Raw genomic sequence first — 24832 nt, forward strand, 5'->3', positions numbered from 1 at the left:
CTTCCACGCTGAGGTAGGAGGGATCCTGGCCAGAAGGTCAGCCAGCAGCTCTGGGAGGAAGATTGCTGCGGTGGGGACTCTGCTGCCATGGAAATCACTTCATTTCCTTCCACTCAAATAGCCTGCTGACTGGCTTCCTGCTCTGTTGAGTAAAAGGGTCGCTGACTCTCCCCAGAAGGTCGTTCAGTTCACATCCCCAAAGTCCCTCTATTCAGGCCCTGGGGAGGTGTAGCGACTCCTGAGGGCGCTCTTTCCTGAGGCTGGCTGACAGAAGTGGGGGAGGTTCCTGATAGTTCCCAGGCGCTAGTTGAAGTCCCCAGAGAATGGTCATGCAGGTTGGGGAGTCAAGTAGGTGGAGAGAGAAGGTCGGGGGCAGAGGACCCCTTCCTGAATCCAGAGCTCACATGGTTACCCCCCATCCCCCCATTTCCAGAAACTATCTCTTCCCCCACACAAGCCCTCATGGCCCAGTCCCGGGAAACCGGGAGCCCAGAGCACTTGTGGCCACAGAGGCACTGGCATGCAGCCCTCAGGGTGGGCGGGGCCGGCTGCAGGCAGATGGGGATGAGGTGTGCTCCCGGGAGGCCTCGGGCTGAAGGTGGCCCTCTGAGAGAAGCACCCCAGCTTGGACAGGAAGGTTACAGGCCGGGGAGAGCAACCTAGGGCGCCCCCTCGGAGCAGTGGGAGTGGGAAGAGGGGCAGGGGTGGAGGGAACCCGCGATGGGAGGCGAGTGGGCTCTCCGCAGAGGCCAGCTTAGCCCGCAGGAGCTGCCTGTGAGCAGGGGGCGGGAGGGCACTGCTGCCCTGTGGCTTCTGGGCTTCCCGGATCGCGGCTCTCTGCGAGGGTCCTGTGACTCTGTATCCCCTCCCTCAAACCGCCCCCCTCGCGAGGCCACGACGCTGGGTGCCCTGTGTCGACAGGCAGAACCCCACTGCCCGCCCCTCGCAGACCCGCCTCTGCCCGCCTCGATGGTCCCCGCGCACTCAGCCAGCGGCCTCTGCTGTGTCTGCTGCTCCTGCTGGGTCTGCTGCTGCGGCCGGTTACCCGTGAAGACCACGCCGGGCACCTCCAGAACCCCAAGTCCGCGGGAGCGCACGCGGGCCCTGATGCGGGACTTCCCGCTTGTGGACGGGTGGCTGCAGTGTGTGCCGGCTGCTGGGGGCCGCTGGGGGCCTAGCCTGGCCCCGGGCAGGGCAGGAGGTCCGGAGCATGCAGAGCTAGTGGGGAGGCTCCCTCCCACCACCCCTGGATGTCCTCTCCATCATCTATGGATGCCCTTCCCCTTCTCTGTCATCCCCTCCCTGGTGGGAACCCCTCAGCCCAGGCCTCAGCTGCTCCTAGTATAGTCTGTGTGACAGTGGGAGGTGGGGGACCCACAGGCTGGCCCAGGCCAGGCAATGTGTCCTGCCTCATCCCAAGACCTAAGGAGCCCACCTATTTGCCTTGACCTCCCTCCAGCCACAACGACATGCCCCTGGTCCTGAGGCAGTTTTACCACCACGGGCTACAGGATGTTAATCTGCGCAATTTCAGCCATGGCCAGACCAGCGTGGACAGGCTGAAAAATGATCTCGTGGGTGCCCAGGGACACACAAGGTGCCACCATGGCTGCTGGGGAATGTGGGGCAGTTTGGGGGCCTCAGAGACCACAGGTTAGTCACATTGGAACTAAGTTACCATAGTGACCTAGAAAGTGCCATGCCATGGATGCTGGGGGAACAGGGGTCACAGTGAGCCAACCTGACGGGCATCCAAGTACCACAGAAAAAGCAACGCATTACATGGGACTTCTGGGCACACTGAGTGTTGTGCCAGCTGAGGAGGCTATGAGAAGCCCAAGGAGCTCCAAAGCCCAAACTAAGCCCTTGCCTTCCCTCAGTTCTGGTGAGCCTACGTCCCATGCCGGACCCACGAACGCGATGCTGTGCGCCTCACCCTGGAGCAAGTTCACCTCATCTGCCCCATGTGTGCCTCCTATTCTGAGCTGGAGCTTGTGACCTCAGTTAAAGGTAGCCGGGGGACTTCCCTGGTAGTCCAGAGGTGAAGACTCCACGCTTCCACTGCAGGGGCCTCGGGTTGGATCCCCGGTGGGGGAACTAAGAGCCCTCATGCTGCGTGGCACGGCCAAAAAAACAAAACAAAATGGTAAAGAGACTGGTCGTGGTAGGTGTTAGGGACTTCAGTTAGCTACCCCTGCCTCTGAAAATGATCATCTGACCTACCTGCCCCCAGCTCTCAACAATACCCGGAAGTTGGCTAGCCTCATTGGTGTGGAGGGCGGCCACTCACTGGACAGGAGCCTCTCCATCTTGCGTACCTTCTATGCGCTGGGTGTGCGCTACGTGACACTCACCCACACCTGCAACACGCCCTGGTGAGCACAGTGCAGATGGTAAGGGCCCAGTGAGGCAGGGATCTGCCCAAGATCACGCTGGGGCCCAAAGCAAGTTTATCCCTGGGATCCAGCCCTGAACCTGGGGTTGGGAGGGGAATGGAGGTTTGCAGAACAAGACTGAATCCCCAGAAGGGCCCTCCTACTGCCAGGCACAGCCCAGTTTGGGTCCCTCCTCTTGCATCAGGGAGTTGCAGGTGTAGACGGTTCGACACAACCTCTTTCTACGCTCTTGTAGCCAAGTCATGGCCACCAGTCAGACTGCCTCCTGGCCATCCTGCAGGGCACAGAGCTCAGCAAAGGGTATCCACCCCTTCTACAGCAATGTCAGTCGGCTCACCAGCTTTGGCGAGGTAAGGACCCGGCTTCCATACCCTGCCCCACATGAATGTACAGCCCTGCCTGTTCCCTACAGATAAATACACACAAGATAAATGCAGCCCTCATGCCCTCTCCCCATCCTGTCCCTGCAGAAGGTGGTGGCAGAAATGAACCGCCTGGGCATGATGGTGGACTTGGCCCATGTCTCGGATGCTGCGGCACGGCGAGCCCTACAAGTGTCACAGGCACCTGTCATCTTCTCCCACTCAGCTGCCCGGGGTATGTGCAAGAACACTCGCAATGTTCCTGATGATATCCTGCAGCTTCTGGTGAGAGACTGCCCTGGCCCTCAAACCTAAAGCAAGAGATTCAAACCAGGAGCCCTTGAACCTGAGCCTCTTCTCCCTCCATTTCCTCAAACGCCAGGTTAAATATCTTCTGCCCCCAAAACCCACGGTCCACAGCCCCTGAACTCTTCAGCCCTAGGTGGGGGTCTAGGTGGTAAGATACTCCTCCAAACCCGGAAACCCAGGGCCAACACACCACCCAGACCAGGGCTGCGGCTCCTCCATTCACACAAACCCAGAGAGGAGATGACTCTGACCTCAAAGCCAGGGCTGAACACCTTCCTCACAGGGGCCGAGAGAGTGAACAGGCAGCTGGCTGTGCTGGGGGCCAAGCTGACTGGCCACGGGTCCGCCCCTACAGAAGAAGAACGGTGGCATCGTGATGGTGCCCTTGTCCGAGTGGGTGCTGCAGTGCAACCCGTTAGCCAACGTGTCTACTGTGGCAGGCGAGCCTCACCCTGGGCTCTCTGAAAACTCGGATTTGGAGCTGAAGCTGGGTCCAAATTTAGGGAGGACTTCAGAAGAGCCCCAGTGGTTTGACCCACCTATTGGCAATAGGTACAGCACCCAAAAACCCAAGAATGGACAGTACACAGCACCTTGGTGCCATGTGGAACTGGAGCCACAGAATCAAAACTGCGATACGGATGGGTATCAGGGAGGCTGTCAGACACTGCTTTATGTCAAACACATAAAGAAAATATCCACTATCAGAACCGTTGGTTGACTGACTTTTTTTCACATCTTTCTGACAAAATTCGTGAAGTTGTGAGTACCACAAGGGTCATTACACTTCTGTTCAAGATGTAATCTCAGGCTCACAATCACTGTTTAGCTTCTGTATATTGCAGTGTACATAAAGGTCTGTATTAGTCTGGTTGGGCTGTTATAGTGAAATACTATAGACTGAACGACTTCCACAGCAGAAATTTATTTTCTCACAGTTCTGGAGGGTGGAAGTCCAAGATTAAGGTACTGAATACCATAAGAATTGGTTTCTGGTGAGAACAATCTTCCTGGCTTGCTGACGGCTGTCTTCTTGCAGTGTCCTCACACGGCCTTTCCTCTACGAGCAGAGGGAGAGAGATCTCTGGAATCTATTCCCCTTCTTATAAGGACACCATCAGTCCCTGTCAGATTATTACCTCACCCTTATGACTTCAGTTAACTTCAGTTACCTCCCTAAAGGACCTATCTCCTATCTTCTACAGTCAACTTAGGAGGGGCTTCAACATATAATTTTTCGGGGGACACAATTCAGTCCATAACAACAACTTAAGATAGCTTTCTCTGATTTTCAGTCTTTCACTAATACCTCCCTCTTTGTCTACGAGTTATTCAAGTTTCCTTAAATTTTTTTTTTAATTTTCTTACATTATCCCTTCCCTTTAAATGCTGTCTTCACTTCTTAATTGGCATTTCTTGCAAATGAAGGCACCTTTCCTCACAATATATTGATTACTCTCCCCACTGTAACACAGCGTCTTCTCCCATGACTTTCCTGAAGTGGTTCCACTTTTGTTCATAAAAGTTTAGCCATCCAGTCAGATGCTTTATTTTCAGTTCCCATAGCATTTTGCCTTTGGGAAACAACTGACTCCATTAGATGGTGCTTCTTTTAAAACTACCTTCCTTTATGTTTTATAGCAATCTTATGATTTCTGTTGGCATACCACCTAGCTTCTTTCTGATCATTCTTTTTATTTTTAGTTTTCAGTTGTTTCTCTCCTCACTCCTTAGCGTCAGATACTACATACAGTTGGCCTTCTTCTCATCTCTTATATACTCTCTCTCTTACTCCAGCAGCTTTGTTTACCATTTAATATATTATCTGCCAGGCGCCTTCCATCTGTTACCAACATCTCTCCCTCTTTGTCATTTCAGCCTTCGCTATGCTCTCTGAGCTCTCACAGGCAGATCTATTGAACACAGGAATCTCAGTGGAAAATACGAGTACGTTATTTCTCTACTGAGTAAAGCCCTTACAGATCACATGGTCCTGATCCATCTTGCAGCCACCTCATCTGGACTATTTGACCTCCCATGTCACAATAGCAGAGGACCAGACAAGAGGGACACTGGCTCCTAATGACCTCAGCTCAGAAGTGATACACTTGATTCTGCTTCTTTGCCACTGGCCACAACGAATCAAAGGAAAACAGTTGAACTACAAAGGAGGATGAAAAATGTAGATAAGCACATAGGATATTTGATGAGTGCTATCTCGAGGTGACATCACCTCCCATCAAACTTTTATTTCACAGAGAAAACACAGACTATAAAGCAAAAACACCCCAAACTACCTTCTTCTCTTTACGTCCAAGAAGAGCTTTTCGACATAGTGTATAAATACCTAGTCTCACTTCCTCAGTATCTTCCATTCATTTTCCCACCTCATTGGTATTGTTAAGGTTTTCCTCTTTAGCGATTGTATTTTGGCCCCCTCCCATTAAAAAGCTGCCTCCCTCCCATTAAAAATTACTCTTGCTTGATGCCAAGTAATTCTCTAGTTACCTTTTCTCTCTTCCTAATTTCACAGTGCAGTTTATCAAAACTTGTATTTATTCTCATTGTCTGTATTTTCTTATCTTTATGTACCTCGTGACTCACACAATTTTGCTCTTTTCTTCTTACTTATCTGCACTGGAATTGCATTCACCAACATTTAGTTTGTGATTAAACTGAGTGAATATTGTTTGGTCATTCTGTCACCTTTCAGCAATAGTTGATTTTGTTGATCAAACTTGGCATCTCAGAAAAATCTTTCACCTTCACAACAGTAGCATCTTAACCTGCTACTTCTTCCTCCTGCCTCTGGACATCCTTATCTCTTTCACTGGGCACTCTCACTCTGCCCTCTGCCAAGAGATGTGTATTTCTCAGAAGCTCTCTTCTGCCCTTGATAGATGGTCTCATCTACTCTTGTGATTCCAGCCACCATATATATCACAGATCTTGACCTAAAACTTACATCTCTCTCTCCTGAGTCTCTTACAAACTTAACTAATTGCCAACTGAACAACTCTGCCCAAGTATAACATGGACACTTAAAATTAATTATGTGATGTTACTGAACGATTAATTTTACCTTCAATACTTACTTCCACTATTCATCTCTCTACATCATTTAGACCACCACTATTTGTACACTTGTCCAAGTTGGATACTGGGGGAACACTCAAGACTCTGGACTCTGACAACCCTCAGAATGGGAGAAAATAGTTGCAAACGAAGCAACTGACAAGGGATTCATCTCCAAAAAATATAAACATAAATAAATTTGTAAACTATATAAGCAACTCATGCAGATCAATATCAAAAAAAACAACCCAATGAAACCATGGACGGAAGACCTAAACAGACATTTCTCCAAAGATGGCCAACAAACACGTGAAAAGATGCTCAACATCACGAATTATGAGAGAAATGCAAATCAACACTACAAGGAGGTATCACCTCACACCGGTCAGAATGGCCATCATCAAAAAATCTACAAACAATAAATGCTGGAGAGGATGTGGAGAAAACGGAACGCTCCTACACTGTTGGTGGGAGTGGAAATTGGTACAGCCACTAGGGAGAGCAGTATGGAGGTTCCTTAAAAAAACTACAAATAGAACTACCATATGACCCAGCAATCCCACTACTGGGCCTATACACTGAGAAAACCAGAATTCAAAAGGAGTCATGTACCAAAATGTTCATTGCAGCTCTATTTACAATAGCCAGGAGATGGAAACAACCTCAGTGTCCATCGTCAGATGAATGGATAAAGAAGATGTGACACACATATTCAGTGGAATATTACTCAGCCATAAAAAGAAACGAAATTGAGCTATTTGTAATGAGGCGGATGGACCTAGAGTCTGTCATACAGAGTGAAGGAAGTCAGAAAGACAAAGACAAATACCGTATGCTAACACATATATATATATGGAATTTAAGAAAAAAAATGTCATGAAGAACCTAGGGGTAAGACAGGAATAAAGACACAGACCTACTAGAGAATGGACTTGGGGATATGGGGAGGGCGAAGGGTAAGCCATGACAAAGTGAGAGAGTGGCATGGACATATATACACTACCAAACGTAAAATGGATAGCTAGTGGGAAGCAGCCGCATAGCACAGAGAGATCAGCTCGGTGCTTTGTGACCACCTAGAGGGGTGGGATAGGGAGGGTGGGAGTGAGGGAGATGCAAGAGGGAAAGATATAGGAACTTATGTATAACTGATTCACTTTGGTATAAAGCAGAAACTAACACACCATTGTAAAGCCATTATACTCCAATAAAGATGTTACAAAAAGAACACTTGTTTTTTCTTTTGTTTTGTTTTTTGTTTTTTTGTTTTTTACCTTTTAGTTTAAATTTTAGTTCCTGCCCCCAAACATCCATTAAGTCCCCAGGAGAAGGAAAAGGGGATGTGACTAGCAATAGAGAGAAACTTCCTTCACAACAATGGCCATGGCAAGCTTAGGCACTTTTGGTGAAATCTCTCTGGGAAGTACTGGCAGAGGAATAAAAGGCAAACTGACACAGAAGTATTGCCTGGTGTGCATTTCCAGGCTCTGCCTTCTTTCTCATGTCTTGGCGGCAGGTGGAGGAAGAGGAGAAAAGGTTAAACTTTTGTATCAACCGGCAGAATAAGCTTATAACATCCTCTCACTACCTCTGCATGGGTTCTAGTCTCTGCAGCACTACATAAGCTTTGCCCAAAGTAATGAACAGTTGAAAGTCCAATGTAATACTTCACCAAACAACTTAAAAATGCTTGCACACTGGAAAGGATTCAGTTGCGGAGAACACAAATGGACCCAGAGCAACTTTTGCCAAAAGAGAATATTGTGCTAAATGTACAGCCATCGCTCTTTTCCATATGAAGAAACAGTCAGAAGGATAAAAGAACTTGGTCAAAAATCACACAAGTAAGTAGGACAGAATCTGGTCTGTCTGTCATAAGGGTTGTGTTCTTTAACCACCAGGCTAGCTCTTCCCAAACCTGATTCATGCACAGAATAACTATACACCTCTGTTTGCCTTGAATATTCCCTGTTTATACGTATGCCTGCTGCAGTTTTTAATATTGCCCACTTTGACTCCCCAAAGCAACCAAGAACTCACAATAATTTGGTCACTCTATCCATGGACCACTGTGGTGGGACTGCCCAGGAAGCTTAAAAGTGCAGCCTCCCGAGCCCTACTCCAGATCTAGATAAGTTTTCTTAGGGTTGGCTCAAGAATCCAGGTACAAGTCTTTCTCGGTGCTTTTGTGAGTCTCTCGCTCTCGTAAGTTAATAAACCGTTTATTCCGCCTTCCCCAGATGCCCAGCCAGGTCCTGTTAAGGTAGGAGTCCCCCCGCCACATCACAGGGATGCTCCCAGTCAAGTAATCTCTGGAGCCGTGGAGAATCTGAATGGTCTCATGCTGGCCCACCTGCCATGACAAACCTCCTCCAGAGCATTCCCTTTCACAGTTTACATTCTACCACTCCCAAAGGCAGTCCGCTCCAATGAGGCCTGACTTCGTCTGTCCTAACGTGTACCCGCTGATTCAAGCAGTTTAGGAAGAGAAGGTGCTGTGCTTCTCAACCACGGTGGCCCAACCTCTAAAATGGTAGTCGAAGCAGTCTCTACCTCCTGGGAACAACGCCTCTGCAACAGCCCCATTAAACGAATGTCCCATCTTTGCTTTTTCAGGGTGGGGGTCGGGCAACAGGGAGTCCCCCTCCTAAAGAAGGTTCTCTCTCATTGCCACGCTATCAGAGGCTGCCCCAAATGTGCTTGCTTCCTGTGGGCCTGATCAGGCTAAGGGCAGAGTTGTCTCTTTCCTTCTCTGAGGCGGACCAAATCGTCTGAGTAACACCTCTTCACACTGTTGACCATGTTTCTCACGGGGGCTGCTGCTGAGTCTTTATCTCATCCTTTCATGGTGGAGAGACAGAGGATTCTAATGACTTTTACTTCTAGGGGAGAGGGGCCTGGAGTGATTATGTTGTCATTTTGTATTATGTCCTTTTGTCATGAATTTGTTTTCAATTTCATGTTCAAATGGGCCCACCATTCCCACTTTGTGAGGTCATTCAGCACCCGCATTTTGCACCTTTAACATCTCTCTCAGTATCACTTGGAAATGTTTGAAATGGCAGGAGCTTGTCCTCATATTCCTATCAGCTGTAAACCCGGAGCCCCGACATGAACCTAACCATTGAGCAGAACACCTCTCCACTACCTGTGTACCACTGCGAAGGCCCCTTAACCTCTTGGTTTCTTTAAGTCCTCAGTTGTAAAAATTTCAGGGTGCGATGAATTTATATTGGGGGCAGGACAAGGTCGAGAAGAGTGTGTCTTTGCTTTTATTCTTCCAAACTGGAATGTCTTCCCTCTCTTCCCCATGGGTCCAAATCTCACTTGTCCTTCAGGCCCACTGCAAAGGAGCCTTCCCTGATTCCCCTGTCCACACAAATCTCTGCCTCTTAGGCTAAGTGCCATACAACCTAGCTGTCTCTTACCTTAATCTTGCCTCTCAAGCCAATCACAGAATGTGGGTCTCTCTTGCCCTCCTGTGGCCCCTGGGGCTGTGCCAGACCACCAGCACGCCCCACCTGGGGTGTCTACTAGACTACGGCATTGGTGGGGAGGCCCAGCTGTGAGGGGCCAGGCAGAGTACCTCTGCCTCTACCCTGTTCTCCTCCACAAAACTGCCCCTCCTCCTGAAGCCTGCCCCTCAAGTCACAGGTTCCATATATGACCTCACTGGGTAGTGATGCCCTCACAGGCCTTCTCACAGATTCCACGGTAACAGATTCCATGGTAACTGACAACCAAACAGATTCGTATCTGGTGGAGGACTGGTAGGGAAGTTTCTCTGACTATCAGAGACAATGTCTGACTTCATAGGCTATATATACTCAACCCTGTGCTCTGTTCCCTGGCTGGGCAGTGCAGCAGGTACACCCAGACCGGCCACCTCCACAGGAGGTATGGGATACAATCCACCTCACCTGGCTGGCACATGTTTTTGTGGGGCCTGCCAACTATGTACAACTGAGCACACTCCCACATGTAAGTAATACCAGTGACCTGGGACACCTTCAGGGACCCACAGGGCTCACTGCTGAGGACAAGTGAAAGGTCATCCCTGGACAAGTGTGCAGGACGGTTCTAAGCTTTATAATGTAGCCTTCCCCTTTGGGCTACAGGATGCTTCCATTCAGACCCTTTCCTGAATGGCCTCTTAGCAAAAGACAAGTGCATTTTTGTTGGCAAACGGTAAATGGAGCAGTTTGAGGAACAGGGCCACAATTAGAAGCACACCTTCAAACCCAGGCACCTCTGTGCTGTCATGCAGACATCTCTATCGGTCCTCTCAGACACATCCCATACTGAGTTGCTGAGTACTCGGGGACAGGGTGGTGCCATATTGATGGGAAGACCGGAAGAATGAAGGGGGGGGTGATGAAGTGCTAATGAGACGGGAGGGCTGAGGAGATGGTGTCCCAGGAGGCTGCGTTGATGTGAGCCTAGACTTGGTACCCAGACCCCGGTTCTGAGTCTCCTGATCACTCTGCCTCAGTATTCAGCCTTGTTCTAATCTAGATAAAAGTACCAGAGGGCTAGAGTTCAGTGTGGTTGAAACAGGCGGTATAACTGGGGCCCAAGAGGGGTTGCCAAGGTGAGAGGGGTTCTTAACAAATTTGTATTAGATTATTTCTTTCCAAAACTTGAAAGACATTTCCATTAAAGCCTCAGAAGTGACAGACTGCAAGAAATGTTTTCTCTGTTGTGGAAGGGAGAGATGGAGAGGATCATGAGTGCAATTTCTTTCGGGTTCTACTGTTTTCCCTGGAAACGGTGAAGAGACTTCCTCATCTGCTGCAGCCGTAGGCGCTAGGGATTGCTTTTGCAGCCAGTGTCCCTTCTCTAGGGACTCATAGAGGTGATGGGCCAAGGCTGTGTTTTGGATGTCAAGTAGATTAAAGGTCTTCAGCCAGAAACTGGGAGAGACATGAGAGGGGGAAATTGTGGCAGGAGACTGTGCACAGCACAAGTGACTGATCAGTTCTGATTTTCTTTGCAGCAGCAGTGGCTCCCGTTTGTCCTCCCACACCCGGGCACTACCATGTCCTCTACCGAGGGTGTGGAGAAACGCAGTTGGGCTGGCATGGGGAGACATACTGCCTGGTTGGTGGCTACCGGGCCTACGGGGATGTTCCTTTGGCCCCACCAGCAAAGGTGGAAGCAGTGAAGCCAGTCCCCAGACGTGCGCCCAAACGAAAGCACTCTTCAGAAAGTTCGGACGAAGAGCTGGGCTGCTCCAGACCCAAAAACCGGCGATTGGAGCATGGTGGACCTGCTCCCTGAAGCAAGAACAGGATGGAGAGTCAAGCAGCATGCACCCTGCCCCGAGGTTCACATGCTCCTTTACTGCCAGCCCTTTCTGTCCCCAGTGGGGTCCCTTACTGCTCAATAAAATGTTTGTGTGTAACACATTTCTAGGGTCGCCAGTGCTCAGACTTAGGTCACTAGCCCTGTGCTAGGCACTCCTGCCACCTGGGAAAGGTTCCAAAGGTGGAACAGCTCCAGGGGGTGCCAGGGATCACAGCAAAAACTTGAGAGGCTGGGGATGAAGGAGTTTGGGCACAGTCCCTAAAGCATCTCTGTGGTTGAGCTTCTGTGAGAAGGCACATCCCCAGAGAGAGAGAGAGAGAGAGAGAGAGAGAGAGAGAGAGAGAGAGAGTGTGTGTGTGTGTGTGTGTGTGTGTGTGTGTGTGTGTGTGTGTGTGTTGAGGAGAGGGGGTCTCTAGAGGAGGCAGCTAGGGGGAGGGCCTGAGGCTGGCAATGGGGAATGGCGTGCAGCCTCTGAGTAAGCACAGGCACTTAAGCCCTTGAGGTTTCTGGGAAAGCTAGAGCCACAAGGGCCACGAGATAAGGCAAGTGTAGCAGCAGAACCCAGGTGCCAGGTCTTTCCTCAGAACCTATACTTCTCCACGAGGCCGGGCCTTCCACGCTGAGGTAGGAGGGATCCTGGCCAGAAGGTCAGCCAGCAGCTCTGGGAGGAAGATTGCTGCGGTGGGGACTCTGCTGCCATGGAAATCACTTCATTCCCTTCCACTCAAATAGCCTGCTGACTGGCTTCCTGCTCTGTTGAGTAAAAGGGTCGCTGACTCTCCCCAGAAGGTCGTTCAGTTCACATCCCCAAAGTCCCTCTATTCAGGCCCTGGGGAGGTGTAGCGACTCCTGAGGGCGCTCTTTCCTGAGGCTGGCTGACAGAAGTGGGGGAGGTTCCTGATAGTTCCCAGGCGCTAGTTGAAGTCCCCAGAGAATGGTCATGCAGGGTGGGGAGTCAAGTAGGTGGAGAGAGAAGGTCGGGGGCAGAGGACCCCTTCCTGAAACCAGAGCTCACATGGTTACCCCCCACCCCCCCATTTCCAGAAACTATCTCTTCCCCCACACAAGCCCTCATGGCCCAGTCCCGGGAAACCGGGAGCCCAGAGCACTTGTGGCCACAGAGGCACTGGCACGCAGCCCTCAGGGTGGGCGGGGCCGGCTGCAGGCAGATGGGGATGAGGTGTGCTCCCGGGAGGCCTCGGGCTGAAGGTGGCCCTCTGAGAGAAGCACCCCAGCTTGGACAGGAAGGTTACAGGCCGGGGAGAGCAACCTAGGGCGCCCCCTCGGAGCAGTGGGAGTGGGAAGAGGGGCAGGGGTGGAGGGAACCCACGATGGGAGGCGAGTGGGCTCTCCGCAGAGGCCAGCTTAGCCCGCAGGAGCTGCCTGTGAGCAGGGGGCGGGAGGGCACTGCTGCCCTGTGGCTTCTGGGCTTGCCGGATCGCGGCTCTCTGCGAGGGTCCTGAGACTCTGTATCCCCTCCCTCAAACCGCCCCCCTCGCGAGGCCGCGACGCTGGGTGCCCTGTGTCGACAGGCAGAACCCCACTGCCCGCCCCTCTCAGACCCGCCTCTGCCCGCCTCGATGGTCCCCGCGCACTCAGCCAGCGGCCTCTGCTGTGTCTGCTGCTCCTGCTGGGTCTGCTGCTGCGGCCGGTTACCCGTGAAGACCACGCCGGGCACCTCCAGAACCCCAAGTCCGCGGGAGCGCACGCGGGCCCTGATGCGGGACTTCCCGCTTGTGGACGGGTGGCTGCAGTGTGTGCCGGCTGCTGGGGGCCGCTGGGGGCCTAGCCTGGCCCCGGGCAGGGCAGGAGGTCCGGAGCATGCAGAGCTAGTGGGGAGGCTCCCTCCCACCACCCCTGGATGTCCTCTCCATCATCTATGGATGCCCTTCCCCTTCTCTGTCATCCCCTCCCTGGTGGGAACCCCTCAGCCCAGGCCTCAGCTGCTCCTAGTATAGTCTGTGTGACAGTGGGAGGTGGGGGACCCACAGGCTGGCCCAGGCCAGGCAATGTGTCCTGCCTCATCCCAAGACCTAAGGAGCCCACCTATTTGCCTTGACCTCCCTCCAGCCACAACGACATGCCCCTGGTCCTGAGGCAGTTTTACCACCACGGGCTACAGGATGTTAATCTGCGCAATTTCAGCCATGGCCAGACCAGCGTGGACAGGCTGAAAAATGATCTCGTGGGTGCCCAGGGACACACAAGGTGCCACCATGGCTGCTGGGGAATGTGGGGCAGTTTGGGGGCCTCAGAGACCACAGGTTAGTCACATTGGAACTAAGTTACCATAGTGACCTAGAAAGTGCCATGCCATGGATGCTGGGGGAACAGGGGTCACAGTGAGCCAACCTGACGGGCATCCAAGTACCACAGAAAAAGCAACGCATTACATGGGACTTCTGGGCACACTGAGTGTTGTGCCAGCTGAGGAGGCTATGAGAAGCCCAAGGAGCTCCAAAGCCCAAACTAAGCCCTTGCCTTCCCTCAGTTCTGGTGAGCCTACGTCCCATGCCGGACCCACGAACGCGATGCTGTGCGCCTCACCCTGGAGCAAGTTCACCTCATCTGCCCCATGTGTGCCTCCTATTCTGAGCTGGAGCTTGTGACCTCAGTTAAAGGTAGCCGGGGGACTTCCCTGGTAGTCCAGAGGTGAAGACTCCACGCTTCCACTGCAGGGGCCTCGGGTTGGATCCCCGGTGGGGGAACTAAGAGCCCTCATGCTGCGTGGCACGGCCAAAAAAACAAAACAAAATGGTAAAGAGACTGGTCGTGGTAGGTGTTAGGGACTTCAGTTAGCTACCCCTGCCTCTGAAAATGATCATCTGACCTACCTGCCCCCAGCTCTCAACAATACCCGGAAGTTGGCTAGCCTCATTGGTGTGGAGGGCGGCCACTCACTGGACAGGAGCCTCTCCATCTTGCGTACCTTCTATGCGCTGGGTGTGCGCTACGTGACACTCACCCACACCTGCAACACGCCCTGGTGAGCACAGTGCAGATGGTAAGGGCCCAGTGAGGCAGGGATCTGCCCAAGATCACGCTGGGGCCCAAAGCAAGTTTATCCCTGGGATCCAGCCCTGAACCTGGGGTTGGGAGGGGAATGGAGGTTTGCAGAACAAGACTGAATCCCCAGAAGGGCCCTCCTACTGCCAGGCACAGCCCAGTTTGGGTCCCTCCTCTTGCATCAGGGAGTTGCAGGTGTAGACGGTTCGACACAACCTCTTTCTACGCTCTTGTAGCCAAGTCATGGCCACCAGTCAGACTGCCTCCTGGCCATCCTGCAGGGCACAGAGCTCAGCAAAGGGTATCCACCCCTTCTACAGCAATGTCAGTCGGCTCACCAGCTTTGGCGAGGTAAGGACCCGGCTTCCATACCCTGCCCCACATGAATGTACAGCCCTGCCTGTTCCCTACAGATAAATACACACAAGATAAATGCAGCCCTCATGCCCTCTCCCCATCCTGTCCCTGCAGAAGGTGGTGGCAGAAATGAACCGCCTGGGCATGATGGTGGACTTGGCCCATGTCTCGGATGCTGCGGCACGGCGAGCCCTACAAGTGTCACAGGCACCTGTCATCTTCTCCCACTCAGCTGCCCGGGGTATGTGCAAGAACACTCGCAATGTTCCTGATGATATCCTGCAGCTTCTGGTGAGAGACTGCCCTGGCCCTCAAACCTAAAGCAAGAGATTCAAACCAGGAGCCCTTGAACCTGAGCCTCTTCTCCCTCCATTTCCTCAAACGCCAGGTTAAATATCTTCTGCCCCCAAAACCCACGGTCCACAGCCCCTGAACTCTTCAGCCCTAGGTGGGGGTCTAGGTGGTAAGATACTCCTCCAAACCCGGAAACCCAGGGCCAACACACCACCCAGACCAGGGCTGAGGCTCCTCCATTCACACAAACCCAGAGAGGAGATGACTCTGACCTCAAAGCCAGGGCTGAACACCTTCCTCACAGGGGCCGAGAGAGTGAACAGGCAGCTGGCTGTGCTGGGGGCCAAGCTGACTGTCCACGGGTCCGCCCCTGCAGAGGAAGAACGGTGGCATCGTGATGGTGCCCTTGTCCGAGTGGGTGCTGCAGTGCAACCCGTTAGCCAACGTGTCTACTGTGGCAGGCGAGCCTCACCCTGGGCTCTCTGAAAACTCGGATTTGGAGCTGAAGCTGGTCCAAATTTAGGGAGGACTTCAGAAGAGCCCCAGTGGTTTGACCCACCTATTGGCAATAGGTACAGCACCCAAAAACCCAAGAATGGACAGTACACAGCACCTTGGTGCCATGTGGAACTGGAGCCACAGAATCAAAACTGCGATACGGATGGGTATCAGGGAGGCTGTCAGACACTGCTTTATGTCAAACACATAAAGAAAATATCCACTATCAGAACCGTTGGTTGACTGACTTTTTTTCACATCTTTCTGACAAAATTCGTGAAGTTGTGAGTACCACAAGCGTCATTACACTTCTGTTCAAGATGTAATCTCAGGCTCACAATCACTGTTTAGCTTCTGTATATTGCAGTGTACATAAAGGTCTGTATTAGTCTGGTTGGGCTGTTATAGTGAAATACTATAGACTGAACGACTTCCACAGCAGAAATTTATTTTCTCACAGTTCTGGAGGGTGGAAGTCCAAGATTAAGGTACTGAATACCATAAGAATTGGTTTCTGGTGAGAACAATCTTCCTGGCTTGCTGACGGCTGTCTTCTTGCAGTGTCCTCACACGGCCTTTCCTCTACGAGCAGAGGGAGAGAGATCTCTGGAATCTATTCCCCTTCTTATAAGGACACCATCAGTCCCTGTCAGATTATTACCTCACCCTTATGACTTCAGTTAACTTCAGTTACCTCCCTAAAGGACCTATCTCCTATCTTCTACAGTCAACTTAGGAGGGGCTTCAACATATAATTTTTCGGGGGACACAATTCAGTCCATAACAACAACTTAAGATAGCTTTCTCTGATTTTCAGTCTTTCACTAATACCTCCCTCTTTGTCTACGAGTTATTCAAGTTTCCTTAAATTTTTTTTTTAATTTTCTTACATTATCCCTTCCCTTTAAATGCTGTCTTCACTTCTTAATTGGCATTTCTTGCAAATGAAGGCACCTTTCCTCACAATATATTGATTACTCTCCCCACTGTAACACAGCGTCTTCTCCCATGACTTTCCTGAAGTGGTTCCACTTTTGTTCATAAAAGTTTAGCCATCCAGTCAGATGCTTTATTTTCAGTTCCCATAGCATTTTGCCTTTGGGAAACAACTGACTCCATTAGATGGTGCTTCTTTTAAAACTACCTTCCTTTATGTTTTATAGCAATCTTATGATTTCTGTTGGCATACCACCTAGCTTCTTTCTGATCATTCTTTTTATTTTTAGTTTTCAGTTGTTTCTCTCCTCACTCCTTAGCGTCAGATACTACATACAGTTGGCCTTCTTCTCATCTCTTATATACTCTCTCTCTTACTCCAGCAGCTTTGTTTACCATTTAATATATTATCTGCCAGGCGCCTTCCATCTGTTACCAACATCTCTCCCTCTTTGTCATTTCAGCCTTCGCTATGCTCTCTGAGCTCTCACAGGCAGATCTATTGAACACAGGAATCTCAGTGGAAAATACGAGTACGTTATTTCTCTACTGAGTAAAGCCCTTACAGATCACATGGTCCTGATCCATCTTGCAGCCACCTCATCTGGACTATTTGACCTCCCATGTCACAATAGCAGAGGACCAGACAAGAGGGACACTGGCTCCTAATGACCTCAGCTCAGAAGTGATACACTTGATTCTGCTTCTTTGCCACTGGCCACAACGAATCAAAGGAAAACAGTTGAACTACAAAGGAGGATGAAAAATGTAGATAAGCACATAGGATATTTGATGAGTGCTATCTCGAGGTGACATCACCTCCCATCAAACTTTTATTTCACAGAGAAAACACAGACTATAAAGCAAAAACACCCCAAACTACCTTCTTCTCTTTACGTCCAAGAAGAGCTTTTCGACATAGTGTATAAATACCTAGTCTCACTTCCTCAGTATCTTCCATTCATTTTCCCACCTCATTGGTATTGTTAAGGTTTTCCTCTTTAGCGATTGTATTTTGGCCCCCTCCCATTAAAAAGCTGCCTCCCTCCCATTAAAAATTACTCTTGCTTGATGCCAAGTAATTCTCTAGTTACCTTTTCTCTCTTCCTAATTTCACAGTGCAGTTTATCAAAACTTGTATTTATTCTCATTGTCTGTATTTTCTTATCTTTATGTACCTCGTGACTCACACAATTTTGCTCTTTTCTTCTTACTTATCTGCACTGGAATTGCATTCACCAACATTTAGTTTGTGATTAAACTGAGTGAATATTGTTTGGTCATTCTGTCACCTTTCAGCAATAGTTGATTTTGTTGATCAAACTTGGCATCTCAGAAAAATCTTTCACCTTCACAACAGTAGCATCTTAACCTGCTACTTCTTCCTCCTGCCTCTGGACATCCTTATCTCTTTCACTGGGCACTCTCACTCTGCCCTCTGCCAAGAGATGTGTATTTCTCAGAAGCTCTCTTCTGCCCTTGATAGATGGTCTCATCTACTCTTGTGATTCCAGCCACCATATATATCACAGATCTTGACCTAAAACTTACATCTCTCTCTCCTGAGTCTCTTACAAACTTAACTAATTGCCAACTGAACAACTCTGCCCAAGTATAACATGGACACTTAAAATTAATTATGTGATGTTACTGAACGATTAATTTTACCTTCAATACTTAACTTCCACTATTCATCTCTCTACATCATTTAGACCACCACTATTTGTACACTTGTCCAAGTTGGATACTGGGGGAACACTCAAGACTCTGGACTCTGACAACCCTCAGAATGGGAGAAAATAGTTGCAAACGAAGCAACTGACAAGGGATTCATCTCCAAAAAATATAAACATAAATAAATTTGTAAACTATATAAGCAACTCATGCAGATCAATATCAAAAAAAACAACCCAATGAAACAATGGACGGAAGACCTAAACAGACATTTCTCCAAAGATGGCCAACAAACACGTGAAAAGATGCTCAACATCACGAATTATGAGAGAAATGCAAATCAACACTACAAGGAGGTATCACCTCACACCGGTCAGAATGGCCATCATCAAAAAATCTACAAACAATAAATGCTGGAGAGGATGTGGAGAAAACGGAACGCTCCTACACTGTTGGTGGGAGTGGAAATTGGTACAGCCACTAGGGAGAGCAGTATGGAGGTTCCTTAAAAAAACTACAAATAGAACTACCATATGACCCAGCAATCCCACTACTGGGCCTATACCCTGAGAAAACCAGAATTCAAAAGGAGTCATGTACCAAAATGTTCATTGCAGCTCTATTTACAATAGCCAGGAGATGGAAACAACCTCAGTGTCCATCGTCAGATGAATGGATAAAGAAGATGTGACACACATATTCAGTGGAATATTACTCAGCCATAAAAAGAAACGAAATTGAGCTATTTGTAATGAGGCGGATGGACCTAGAGTCTGTCATACAGAGTGAAGGAAGTCAGAAAGACAAAGACAAATACCGTATGCTAACACATATATATATATGGAATTTAAGAAAAAAAATGTCATGAAGAACCTAGGGGTAAGACAGGAATAAAGACACAGACCTACTAGAGAATGGACTTGGGGATATGGGGAGGGCGAAGGGTAAGCCATGACAAAGTGAGAGAGTGGCATGGACATATGTACACTACCAAACGTAAAATGGATAGCTAGTGGGAAGCAGCCGCATAGCACAGAGAGATCAGCTCGGTGCTTTGTGACCACCTAGAGGGGTGGGATAGGGAGGGTGGGAGTGAGGGAGATGCAAGAGGGAAAGATATAGGAACTTATGTATAACTGATTCACTTTGGTATAAAGCAGAAACTAACACACCATTGTAAAGCCATTATACTCCAATAAAGATGTTACAAAAAGAACACTTGTTTTTTCTTTTGTTTTGTTTTTTGTTTTTTTGTTTTTTACCTTTTAGTTTAAATTTTAGTTCCTGCCCCCAAACATCCATTAAGTCCCCAGGAGAAGGAAAAGGGGATGTGACTAGCAATAGAGAGAAACTTCCTTCACAACAATGGCCATGGCAAGCTTAGGCACTTTTGGTGAAATCTCTCTGGGAAGTACTGGCAGAGGAATAAAAGGCAAACTGACACAGAAGTATTGCCTGGTGTGCATTTCCAGGCTCTGCCTTCTTTCTCATGTCTTGGCGGCAGGTGGAGGAAGAGGAGAAAAGGTTAAACTTTTGTATCAACCGGCAGAATAAGCTTATAACATCCTCTCACTACCTCTGCATGGGTTCTAGTCTCTGCAGCACTACATAAGCTTTGCCCAAAGTAATGAACAGTTGAAAGTCCAATGTAATACTTCACCAAACAACTTAAAAATGCTTGCACACTGGAAAGGATTCAGTTGCGGAGAACACAAATGGACCCAGAGCAACTTTTGCCAAAAGAGAATATTGTGCTAAATGTACAGCCATCGCTCTTTTCCATATGAAGAAACAGTCAGAAGGATAAAAGAACTTGGTCAAAAATCACACAAGTAAGTAGGACAGAATCTGGTCTGTCTGTCATAAGGGTTGTGTTCTTTAACCACCAGGCTAGCTCTTCCCAAACCTGATTCATGCACAGAATAACTATACACCTCTGTTTGCCTTGAATATTCCCTGTTTATACGTATGCCTGCTGCAGTTTTTAATATTGCCCACTTTGACTCCCCAAAGCAACCAAGAACTCACAATAATTTGGTCACTCTATCCATGGACCACTGTGGTGGGACTGCCCAGGAAGCTTAAAAGTGCAGCCTCCCGAGCCCTACTCCAGATCTAAATAAGTTTTCTTAGGGTTGGCTCAAGAATCCAGGTACAAGTCTTTCTCGGTGCTTTTGTGAGTCTCTCGCTCTCGTAAGTTAATAAACCGTTTATTCCGCCTTCCCCAGATGCCCAGCCAGGTCCTGTTAAGGTAGGAGTCCCCCCGCCACATCACAGGGATGCTCCCAGTCAAGTAATCTCTGGAGCCGTGGAGAATCTGAATGGTCTCATGCTGGCCCACCTGCCATGACAAACCTCCTCCAGAGCATTCCCTTTCACAGTTTACATTCTACCACTCCCAAAGGCAGTCCGCTCCAATGAGGCCTGACTTCGTCTGTCCTAACGTGTACCCGCTGATTCAAGCAGTTTAGGAAGAGAAGGTGCTGTGCTTCTCAACCACGGTGGCCCAACCTCTAAAATGGTAGTCGAAGCAGTCTCTACCTCCTGGGAACAACGCCTCTGCAACAGCCCCATTAAACGAGTGTCCCATCTTTGCTTTTTCAGGGTGGGGGTCGGGCAACAGGGAGTCCCCCTCCTAAAGAAGGTTCTCTCTCATTGCCACACTATCAGAGGCTGCCCCAAATGTGCTTGCTTCCTGTGGGCCTGATCAGGCTAAGGGCAGAGTTGTCTCTTTCCTTCTCTGAGGCGGACCAAATCGTCTGAGTAACACCTCTTCACACTGTTGACCATGTTTCTCACGGGGGCTGCTGCTGAGTCTTTATCTCATCCTTTCATGGTGGAGAGACAGAGGATTCTAATGACTTTTACTTCTAGGGGAGAGGGGCCTGGAGTGATTATGTTGTCATTTTGTATTATGTCCTTTTGTCATGAATTTGTTTTCAATTTCATGTTCAAATGGGCCCACCATTCCCACTTTGTGAGGTCATTCAGCACCCGCATTTTGCACCTTTAACATCTCTCTCAGTATCACTTGGAAATGTTTGAAATGGCAGGAGCTTGTCCTCATATTCCTATCAGCTGTAAACCCGGAGCCCCGACATGAACCTAACCATTGAGCAGGACACCTCTCCACTACCTGTGTACCACTGCGAAGGCCCCTTAACCTCTTGGTTTCTTTAAGTCCTCAGTTGTAAAAATTTCAGGGTGCGATGAATTTATATTGGGGGCAGGACAAGGTCGAGAAGAGTGTGTCTTTGCTTTTATTCTTCCAAACTGGAATGTCTTCCCTCTCTTCCCCATGGGTCCAAATCTCACTTGTCCTTCAGGCCCACTGCAAAGGAGCCTTCCCTGATTCCCCTGTCCACACAAATCTCTGCCTCTTAGGCTAAGTGCCATACAACCTAGCTGTCTCTTACCTTAATCTTGCCTCTCAAGCCAATCACAGAATGTGGGTCTCTCTTGCCCTCCTGTGGCCCCTGGGGCTGTGCCAGACCACCAGCACGCCCCACCTGGGGTGTCTACTAGACTACGGCATTGGTGGGGAGGCCCAGCTGTGAGGGGCCAGGCAGAGTACCTCTGCCTCTACCCTGTTCTCCTCCAAAAAACTGCCCCTCCTCCTGAAGCCTGCCCCTCAAGTCACAGGTTCCATATATGACCTCACTGGGTAGTGATGCCCTCACAGGCCTTCTCACAGATTCCACGGTAACAGATTCCATGGTAACTGACAACCAAACAGATTCGTATCTGGTGGAGGACTGGTAGGGAAGTTTCTCTGACTATCAGAGACAATGTCTGACTTCATAGGCTATATATACTCAACCCTGTGCTCTGTTCCCTGGCTGGGCAGTGCAGCAGGTACACCCAGACCGGCCACCTCCACAGGAGGTATGGGATACAATCCACCTCACCTGGCTGGCACATGTTTTTGTGGGGCCTGCCAACTATGTACAACTGAGCACACTCCCACATGTAAGTAATACCAGTGACCTGGGACACCTTCAGGGACCCACAGGGCTCACTGCTGAGGACAAGTGAAAGGTCATCCCTGGACAAGTGTGCAGGACGGTTCTAAGCTTTATAATGTAGCCTTCCCCTTTGGGCTACAGGATGCTTCCATTCAGGCCCTTTCCTGAATGGCCTCTTAGCAAAAGACAAGTGCATTTTTGTTGGCAAACGGTAAATGGAGCAGTTTGAGGAACAGGGCCACAATTAGAAGCACACCTTCAAACCCAGGCACCTCTGTGCTGTCATGCAGACATCTCTATCGGTCCTCTCAGACACATCCCATACTGAGTTGCTGAGTACTCGGGGACAGGGTGGTGCCATATTGATGGGAAGACCGGAAGAATGAAGGGGGGGGTGATGAAGTGCTAATGAGACGGGAGGGCTGAGGAGATGGTGTCCCAGGAGGCTGCGTTGATGTGAGCCTAGACTTGGTACCCAGACCCCGGTTCTGAGTCTCCTGATCACTCTGCCTCAGTATTTAGCCTTGTTCTAATCTAGATAAAAGTACCAGAGGGCTAGAGTTCAGTGTGGTTGAAACAGGCGGTATAACTGGGGCCCAAGAGGGGTTGCCAAGGTGAGAGGGGTTCTTAACAAATTTGTATTAGATTATTTCTTTCCAAAACTTGAAAGACATTTCCATTAAAGCCTCAGAAGTGACAGACTGCAAGAAATGTTTTCTCTGTTGTGGAAGGGAGAGATGGAGAGGATCATGAGTGCAATTTCTTTCGGGTTCTACTGTTTTCCCTGGAAACGGTGAAGAGACTTCCTCATCTGCTGCAGCCGTAGGCGCTAGGGATTGCTTTTGCAGCCAGTGTCCCTTCTCTAGGGACTCATAGAGGTGATGGGCCAAGGCTGTGTTTTGGATGTCAAGTAGATTAAAGGTCTTCAGCCAGAAACTGGGAGAGACATGAGAGGGGGAAATTGTGGCAGGAGACTGTGCACAGCACAAGTGACTGATCAGTTCTGCTTTTCTTTGCAGCAGCAGTGGCTCCCGTTTGTCCTCCCACACCCGGGCACTACCATGTCCTCTACCGAGGGTGTGGAGAAACGCAGTTGGGCTGGCATGGGGAGACATACTGCCTGGTTGGTGGCTACCGGGCCTACGGGGATGTTCCTTTGGCCCCACCAGCAAAGGTGGAAGCAGTGAAGCCAGTCCCCAGACGTGCGCCCAAACGAAAGCACTCTTCAGAAAGTTCGGACGAAGAGCTGGGCTGCTCCAGACCCAAAAACCGGCGATTGGAGCATGGTGGACCTGCTCCCTGAAGCAAGAACAGGATGGAGAGTCAAGCAGCATGCACCCTGCCCCGAGGTTCACATGCTCCTTTACTGCCAGCCCTTTCTGTCCCCAGTGGGGTCCCTTACTGCTCAATAAAATGTTTGTGTGTAACACATTTCTAGGGTCGCCAGTGCTCAGACTTAGGTCACTACCCCTGTGCTAGGCACTCCTGCCACCTGGGAAAGGTTCCAAAGGTGGAACAGCTCCAGGGGGTGCCAGGGATCACAGCAAAAACTTGAGAGGCTGGGGATGAAGGAGTTTGGGCACAGTCCCTAAAGCATCTCTGTGGTTGAGCTTCTGTGAGAAGGCACATCCCCAGAGAGAGAGAGAGAGAGAGAGAGAGAGAGAGAGAGAGAGAGAGTGTGTGTGTGTGTGTGTGTGTGTGTGTGTGTGTGTGTGTTGAGGAGAGGGGGTCTCTAGAGGAGGCAGCTAGGGGGAGGGCCTGAGGCTGGCAATGGGGAATGGCGTGCAGCCTCTGAGTAAGCACAGGCACTTAAGCCCTTGAGGTTTCTGGGAAAGCTAGAGCCACAAGGGCCACGAGATAAGGCAAGTGTAGCAGCAGAACCCAGGTGCCAGGTCTTTCCTCAGAACCTATACTTCTCCACGAGGCCGGGCCTTCCACGCTGAGGTAGGAGGGATCCTGGCCAGAAGGTCAGCCAGCAGCTCTGGGAGGAAGATTGCTGCGGTGGGGACTCTGCTGCCATGGAAATCACTTCATTTCCTTCCACTCAAATAGCCTGCTGACTGGCTTCCTGCTCTGTTGAGTAAAAGGGTCGCTGACTCTCCCCAGAAGGTCGTTCAGTTCACATCCCCAAAGTCCCTCTATTCAGGCCCTGGGGAGGTGTAGCGACTCCTGAGGGCGCTCTTTCCTGAGGCTGGCTGACAGAAGTGGGGGAGGTTCCTGATAGTTCCCAGGCGCTAGTTGAAGTCCCCAGAGAATGGTCATGCAGGCTGGGGAGTCAAGTAGGTGGAGAGAGAAGGTCGGGGGCAGAGGACACCTTCCTGAAACCAGAGCTCACATGGTTACCCCCCACCCCCCCATTTCCAGAAACTATCTCTTCCCCCACACAAGCCCTCATGGCCCAGTCCCGGGAAACCGGGAGCCCAGAGCACTTGTGGCCACAGAGGCACTGGCACGCAGCCCTCAGGGTGGGCGGGGCCGGCTGCAGGCAGATGGGGATGAGGTGTGCTCCCGGGAGGCCTCGGGCTGAAGGTGGCCCTCTGAGAGAAGCACCCCAGCTTGGACAGGAAGGTTACAGGCCGGGGAGAGCAACCTAGGGCGCCCCCTCGGAGCAGTGGGAGTGGGAAGAGGGGCAGGGGTGGAGGGAACCCACGAT

General features: G+C 50.2%; 2 protein-coding genes across 2 annotated transcripts; both read left to right on the forward strand.

Annotated features, from left to right (window-relative positions):
- Window positions 1-1092: 1092 nt before the first annotated feature.
- LOC309797430 (dipeptidase 2-like) lies at window positions 1093-12656 on the forward strand (the record flags this gene model as incomplete). Its single annotated transcript, XM_082645970.1, has 9 exons — window positions 1093-1133; window positions 1460-1629; window positions 1891-2010; window positions 2234-2375; window positions 2677-2746; window positions 2867-3043; window positions 3423-3503; window positions 8383-8405; window positions 12494-12656. The coding sequence occupies exons 1-9, from the start codon at window positions 1108-1110 to the stop codon at window positions 12654-12656; spliced, it is 972 nt and encodes a 323-aa protein (XP_082502096.1). The 5' UTR covers window positions 1093-1107.
- Window positions 12657-13152: 496 nt separating this feature from the next.
- LOC309797431 (dipeptidase 2-like) lies at window positions 13153-24706 on the forward strand (the record flags this gene model as incomplete). Its single annotated transcript, XM_082645971.1, has 9 exons — window positions 13153-13193; window positions 13520-13689; window positions 13951-14070; window positions 14294-14435; window positions 14737-14806; window positions 14927-15103; window positions 15483-15617; window positions 20443-20465; window positions 24544-24706. The coding sequence occupies exons 1-9, from the start codon at window positions 13168-13170 to the stop codon at window positions 24704-24706; spliced, it is 1026 nt and encodes a 341-aa protein (XP_082502097.1). The 5' UTR covers window positions 13153-13167.
- Window positions 24707-24832: the final 126 nt, after the last annotated feature.

This window comes from Mesoplodon mirus (assembly GCF_964341445.2).
Source record: "Mesoplodon mirus genome assembly, contig: HAP1_SCAFFOLD_530, whole genome shotgun sequence".
Lineage (NCBI taxonomy): Eukaryota > Metazoa > Chordata > Mammalia > Artiodactyla > Ziphiidae > Mesoplodon > Mesoplodon mirus.